Source organism: Mercenaria mercenaria, chromosome 15 (assembly GCF_021730395.1).
Source record: "Mercenaria mercenaria strain notata chromosome 15, MADL_Memer_1, whole genome shotgun sequence".
In the NCBI taxonomy this organism is placed as follows: Eukaryota; Metazoa; Mollusca; class Bivalvia; order Venerida; family Veneridae; genus Mercenaria; species Mercenaria mercenaria.
Genome location: NC_069375.1, coordinates 23116141 through 23123899, shown reverse-complemented (window position 1 = coordinate 23123899; position 7759 = coordinate 23116141). Strand labels below are relative to the sequence as shown.

The window sequence follows — 7759 nt, the reverse complement described above, 5'->3', positions numbered from 1 at the left end:
CTGACAGTAGGACAGATAACAGAACCAAATCTTTTCAGTCCATTACTTCCAGTACTGGCAGCAAAACTAGGACCAGTGGAAATAGGTCCACAAAACAATGATAAGGTAAATATGTTAATATTGCATCCGTAGATACCGGAAGGGGGTCGACTATGCCATTTTCTACAAAACTGGAAACAAATAACTCAAGACAAATGGGTGTTATCTCTTATAGAAGAGGGTTACAAACTAGAGTTCATTCAAAAATCACCATTTTTGGGTATAAAGGAGACATTTGCAAATGCAAAAGAAAAATCACATTTAATGGAAAAAGAAGTAAATTCTTTATTAGAAAAAAAATGCCATAGAAATTGTCCAAAAGTCAGAATGGCAAACAGGTGTTTACAGTACTCTCTTCTTAGTCATAAAGAAAACAGGAGATTTAAGACCTGTCATAAAGGTAAAACCTCTAAATCAGTATCTCCGGAAGGAACACTTCAAAATGGATACGTTAAACAAAGTGATCGGCCTAGTTCAGAAGGGAGATTGGGCAATATCAATAGATTTAAAAGATGCATACTTCCATTTAAGAATATTCAAAAAACATCGCAAGTATCTCAGATTTTGTTGGAGAGGTAAAGTTTACCAATTTCGAGCTCTTTGCTTCGGTCCAACCGTTTCACCTCGTGTATGTACAAAAATTGTGACAGTAGTAGCAGCTTATCTGAGATCAAAAGCAATCAGAATGTCGGTTTATCTAGACGATTGGCTACAGTTAAATCAACTAAAGCAGTTACTTTTAAGAGAAAGAGAGATAACGCTCAATCTTCTTCTGAACTTAGGCTTCATAATAAACAAGAACAAATCATCCCTTGTACCAGTTCAGGTAATGACTTATCTGGGATCAGTTTTTCATTTAGACAAGGGTCTTGTTTGCCCGACAGAGGAACGATATATAGCTCCTATCGGAGCAATTCAGAAATTAATCCAGGGACATGCATTAGTCAGACAGTATCTGGTGATTCTAGGGATGATTGCTTCTTGTTTAGAGTTGGTACCGAATGCTCGTCTGTACATGAGACAAATTCAGTTGCATTTGTTAATAAACTGGAACCCAGCAAGACTACCGTTAGATTATCACATTCCATGTATTCCTTTGCTCATATCACATCTGAAATGGTGGTTGTCCAAAGCAAACTTTCCGAAGGGAAGATCTTTGGAGGGTTTTCGAGCAGAAATAACAATGACTTGCGATTCATCGAAAATGGGATAGGGTGGATATGTGAACAATCAGGTAGTTCAGGGCAATTGGTCAGAGAACATGAGTTCACAGCATATAAACTTCCTGGAGTTAGAAGATGTGTACAGGACTATGAGTCATTTTCTCCCGGTTCTGCAGAACAAACAAGTTCTTGTTCGTTCCGACAATATAACAGCGGTACAATATCTGAACAAACAGGGTGGTACTCATTCAGTGAAACTGTGCAATCTTGCCCAGAATATTTGGTCAATGGCTCTACGCCACAATATGAAGTTGAAATCAGCTCATTTCAGTGGACATATGAATGTATTAGCAGATTTTCTGAGTCGACACAAAATCAGCCGACAGAATGGTCACTGAACAAAACAGTAATCAAGAGTCTGTTTCAGATGTGGTCGGAACCAACAATATACTTGTTTGCGACAGCAGAGAATCGACAGTGTCCTGTGTTTTGTTCATGGATAAATCATCCAAAAGCCTTAGCACAGGATGCATTGTCGATAAGTTGGGAGAACATGATAGCCTATGCGTATCCTCCAATTTGTCTTATACCCAAAGTTCTAGCTCACATGATGAGATACAATTGCGAAATCTTTCTGATAGCCCCGATGTGACCAAGGCAACATTGGTATCCAATGCTTCTACAGTTGTTAATAGCACCTCTAGTCAAACTACCAAATTTATCAGATCTGTTGATTCAGAAAAAGGTAGTACACTCAAACAGCAAATTTCTAAACCTGACTGCATGGAGGCTATCAACAAGCAATTCAAAGCAGAGGGGTTTTCTAAGAACACTAGAAAACTTCCCAATACTTCATGGAGAGCTTGAACTCAAAAGGACTATAAATGCAAATTTAGGAAGTTCAGTAGCTGGTGCTGTGAAAGGGAGATTGATCCCTATTGTGCATCTTTAAATCAGTGTGCAAATTTTCTGTCTGATCTCTATAGACAAGGGCTTAAATACAGAACTATTGCAGGTTACCGCTCAATGTTTTCATCGGTTCTACCTCCAATTGATACAATCCCTGTAGGACAACATCCATTCATTATAAGATTTCTAAAAGGAGTTTTTAATGAAAGACCTCCTATTCGTAGACTAGTACCTGAATGGGATTTGTTACTTGTTTTAGGTATGCTGAAACAACACCCTTTTGAGCCGATGGAGAAAACAAGTTTGAAATATGTAACATATAAGATAGCCTTTCTGGTAGCCATTACAACTTTCCGCAGATGTGGAGATCTTCAATCACTGAAACTTGATGAAAATTCAATGAATGTACAGAAGAAAGGGGTAACTTTCATAAGGCATGGTTTGTCCAAACAGGACAGACAGGTTGTCACATCAAGGTAGCACAATATTCATTCCAGCATTTACAGCAAGTAAGTTGTTAGATCCAAAACGTGCTCTGACAATATATCTTAGGAGAACAGAAGATTTCAGATCTTCTGGTGAAAATGAAAAATTGTCTCTGTTTTTGACAGTTAACAAACCGCACAACAGTGCATCATCTCAAACTATTTCTTCATGGATTGTGAAAACTATTCAAAAAGCATACAAAATGAACAATAAAGATGTTCCAAAAGTCAAAGGTCATTCAACTAGGTCTATTGGCCCGTTCCTGGGCCATCTTCAGTGGAGCACCATTGAAAGATGTAATGGACAGTGCGGATTGGAGTCATGCTTCTACCTTTGTAAAATTTCATTTAAAAACTCTCAGTGCGAATTTTCTGGGAGATTAGACTTACTTTCCTTGCGAGTTAAATTTGGGATATTGAAGAGTCACAGTGTATATATTTTGTTGTTCATCGATAATCAGGTCGTATTCATAAAGCATCTTAAGTATAAGTTTTGACTTAGGTTGAAGATTTTACTTAAGTTTGTGGTGATTTCATCTTAAGTCTAAGTAAAAAACTTAAGTCCTATTCATAGAACAGCTTAAACTTAAGATATGCAAAAAATTACTTAAGTCAGAAAACAAAATGGCATCGTGAGTATGAAAAGTGTTGTTTTTCAGATAAAATCACTTTAAACATAATTGTACATGTTGTATCTGTCTGAAATTAATGTTGTCTTTTATAATGTTTTCGTCCACAATAAAAGCCAAGAATTACTTATTTAGTTGTTTTATGAATAACAATTATACTTAAGTAAAATAAATTTCTTACCTAAGTAATACTTAAGTAAATAATCAATTTCTTTTACTTATACTTAAGATGCTTTATGAATACGGCCCCAGATTAAGTTTTCTGGTGTCTTCTAAGACCCCAGATAGTGAATATCCATGCGCCCACGTGAAATGGAGAGAATGGTGTGCGCATGCGTTGGTTATCATATCCGGGTATGTTTAGAAACCTACACCATACGGTATTTTACCGTACAGCGAGTTAAATTTGTTCAAGAAAGGAATCCTTAGGTACATATGTCAGGTAAGTATAATTTACTCATAAAACTAAAATTTGAGTACAAATTAAAAAAATTTCAATATAAATTGTACAAAATAAACTAACGAAACATTTTAGATCCCTCTTTCGAAATAATTTACAAAAGTCTGAAATATTTAATAAATTAGCCTGACATACCGAAACTAGCTAATCTCTTGCCGAAAAGTAAACGTTTTACAAAATTCTGTAGAATGAACAAAAATTTACTTAATAAAAATCGTAATTCAAAAATCAAACAAAAATCTAACAAATAAATTTCTTACCTCGATCGAGCAAAATTTCTACCAAGAATATCAAAGAGACATAATTTCGTCTGACTGTCAAAAATGTTATGCACCAGGCATATCTAGTCCAATCTATTTGTAGGGTTATGTCCCGCCAAATATTGGATTATTGGAAATATTGGACGACATAGCCGTGAACTCATGCTTTTTCGATTTTCACGGGAATCATGACATAGCCGTGAAATAAGATTACTTTGGCGCGGATGTAAATTGGACAATTTAAGGCCCGTTATAGTGGTTTTGGGGATACAAACATAAATTACTGATGTTTAAAAGATATCAACTTCCTTATTACTGAACCGAATTTAATAAAATTTACATGGAAATTTAAGTTATGAAATACAGAAAAACATGAAAGGTATTTTATTTGTAAAATCTGAAATTTACCTCAATAACTCAAAAATTTACAAAAAGATGATGCAATACCTGCATTTAAACTACGGATACATTGAGGCCAGTATGTCAGTTTGTGACATAGGGTATATAGCTACGTCTTCCCGTGGTTTATACGTTTTTTATATGCGCAAACTTGTGTTCAGGACGAAAATTTCGATTTTCCGAGCTCCCTGTGTTGGAGCTCATTGTTTACCACATAAAATGTCATGTGCTCGAACAGAGAGGGATTTGTTTTCTAATTTACCACAGAGATGGCTTTGATAAACATACACACCGTGCTTCAGTCAACTGAATTGAAGCAGCAAATACTTCCCCTGATCTTGATTACTCACTATATACATTATTCACAGGGATCTACACAGGGCGAGTCAGCTGATTCACCTGAACTGAGCAAACAGATGACTCACATTTACTTATTTCTAGATAGCTCAGCCTATAACTTGAATTTATGGGGTTTATTTGGTATGAAAAGGGACAGACCCCTAAAATTAAATAGTATGTTTTTTTCCACATTTAAATGCTAAAATCCATAGATATCCAATTGAAAACTGAGAAAAAAGATTTAGAGTCTTTAGTGGTATCTATAGATGTCCGAAAGTGCATTTTTATGACAGCAATGCATTGCTGTTATGCGCAAGTTCTTGCAAAAATAATGTAATTAATCATTTTCAAGGTGTATCCCTTCTATCTGAAAAGGCATCGACCTCATTTCAAAGCATAGTGAGAAAAAACACCGATTAGCGCTGTATGTATAATGGAAATTTTAAAAAGTGATTTTAAGTACATATATTATATAGTTCCATTTAGTCTCCAGTTCAGGAATATGGATCTACCTAAACAATTGTATATTACTACATGTACAAAAAACCCTTCATCTTCAGACGATATGATAACGTCAGGTGATGGTAAACAGACGTGTGCGCATGGGCGACAGGAAGGCGATACTACAATGGGCCAATTCGTTTCACTCAGCCCGGGGCATGCCGGTCACGTTAGCGGCAAGAAAAGAATCATCGCCGGTTTATTAATAAACGAACGTTTCGGCGTACGCCGGCCACGTGAGCTGCAAATACAAAAAAAATAAATCTCCAATTTATTATGATTTTCTCTTGTGGCCTGTTCCAAATATGTTAGCAAAATGTTCTTGCAGTATGTTTCTAAAAATGTGTAATATTAAACATGGGGATGTATTACATATAAACGTATATATAGGTATAAACGTATGCTAACAATGAGGTAAAAGAACTGCATTTATATGCAACACTGGTCTTACGATTGAAAATGCAGTCAACCTTTCATAATGTTCAATGGTATAATCTGGAAAGTAGATGTCGCAGTACCATTATGACCCTGCGCTGTTTTAAGTAAAAACACGTAATGGGAATTTGCTACAGAAATCCCAGTAACCGAGACTGTTGAAATATCAAAATAGTTTAATGAAAAGTATTGTAAGTGTGCGGACATTAAAATATGATCGCTTTATGGATAGCGCTGCTGGGACTACTTGTTAGGTATTTTGTTTTATTTATTTAATTATCTATAACCTTTTTATTTCTTATTAATTAGAAATAAAATTTAATATGCATAGATTTATTGTGTATTTCTAAAAGGTACTTGAACTTTCATTGATTCAGGCCGAGAGCCCGCAATGTCGAGGCAGTCACTATTATTACCTTACACCTAACGGCTACTTTTAAAAACTGTATGTATGCCTGAATACGGCAACTTTAAACGAGTGTGAAGCATTACGTAGGTCTTGTTTATATTTTAATTTAATTAATCAGATCCTTGATAAATGATTTTTATTCACCTTTGTATTGGCCCTCTCAATTTAATAAACCAAACTTCTCGAATCCTGTGTTGGCCCTGTTTTCTCGAATTGGCCCTATGCTTTTCATATTGGGCTTGCTGTTTTCACATTGGCTCATTTGATATTTGTATATTTTATATAATATGCGTATTTTATTTTATACTGAGTTTATTACTCCTTCGCTGAATAATGAAACACAATGTCTCATCAATTTGAATAAAATAAATTTCATATATGTGAAATATAATCCATATCACTTATACTGCGAATGATATAGAAGTTGTTTACTTGTTTTGATTGTTTTGCATTAATAAGTATAGAAGAAAAGACAGTATGCTTTGTTTTTCGTAAATTTGGGATATATCTTGCCTTAAGTATTTTCACTCACATACTGTACTAGTAGAAATTTTTTCATGGAGAAGATTATCTCACTTTTCTGTGAAATATATCTGCTTTTACTCAGTTATATGCATTAAGGCAACCAAAACGCATCAAAATAAAGTTATTTCTCATAAAACTAGTGTATGTATTTAATATGAAGATGTAATAAATGAAAAAAAAGTGAATATTACAACTATTTTAGACAGAAACTATTAGCCTGAAAATTAGATTATTTTGGACTAATTTTCAGAAAACATGTACTTTTTGAAAATTTGAATTTTGAAACAATTTTGTAGAGTTTTTAAAGTGTCAAAATGATTGAGTTATTATTAACAGTTTATTCTATAGATCAAGAGACAGTTTTGAAGTTTAACAACAAATAAATAAATATTAAATAGATACCCACGAAGATGATTTTACTTTTTCGTACACACATGAGCATTGTCATATTGCATAGGTAAAAATGAAAGGTCTGGTGTGCATGAGTTGAAGATAGTTTAATCTTATATGTAAAAGAAAATATTTTAGTTCTTTTCTTTTCAATGTGCATCGTCACGACGTTAATTTGTGACCATGTTCACGCGGTACGAAACTATAAAATAATTTTATGAGATTTTCTTGCATTTCGATCGGTATGATGCGTGCACGTTATTTTTGTGCAGTAATTATGTACGTCTGTCTCTACTGAAGTGTGTTTTATAGCAATACCCAATTATTTACAATTTACTTTTTCGCACTCAAATGTTTAGATCCGTACTTATAAAGAATATACTCAACGCCTTTTCTAGCTCCGTAGCTGGGTTTTTGTTTTTATCTCCGCTAAATTTTGACAGATTTGAATGAAATTCTGGCACAATATTTAATGATTATTTTATTGTAATAAAACATAAGAACGATAATAATCAGAAATAAACTCATTTAGCCGTAAAATTGTTTGATCCCGCAGATGGCATTATTTGCCGCATAGCGACGAGCGAAAAAGTATATATTTTTGGGTTGCGTTAATTTCAATTGCCATTGCTCAGTGAATCTTCGTTGGTATCTACTAGTATTTATTTATTCATCTTTTACTTATTTTTATATGTTTCGATCATATAAAGAATCATCAGTAATTTTCAGGCTTCAAAAAAATAAACAAATTATAGCTTGAACGACACTGGCTTTTGTAGCTTTCTTCAGCGAAAGCATTCACTTTTTCACAATGTC

At 34.2% G+C, this 7759-nt stretch overlaps 1 protein-coding gene across 1 annotated transcript in view; it reads left to right on the top strand.

Moving 5' to 3' along the window:
• Positions 1-1875: 1875 nt before the first annotated feature.
• Positions 1876-7759, top strand: part of LOC123547975 (uncharacterized) — a 51267-nt gene continuing 45383 nt past the window's right edge. The window contains exons 1-2 of the mRNA XM_053524127.1: positions 1876-2113; positions 2371-2550. Of these exons, the coding sequence (XP_053380102.1) occupies positions 1876-2113; positions 2371-2550 (418 nt within the window). The remainder of the gene's footprint in view (positions 2114-2370; positions 2551-7759) is intronic.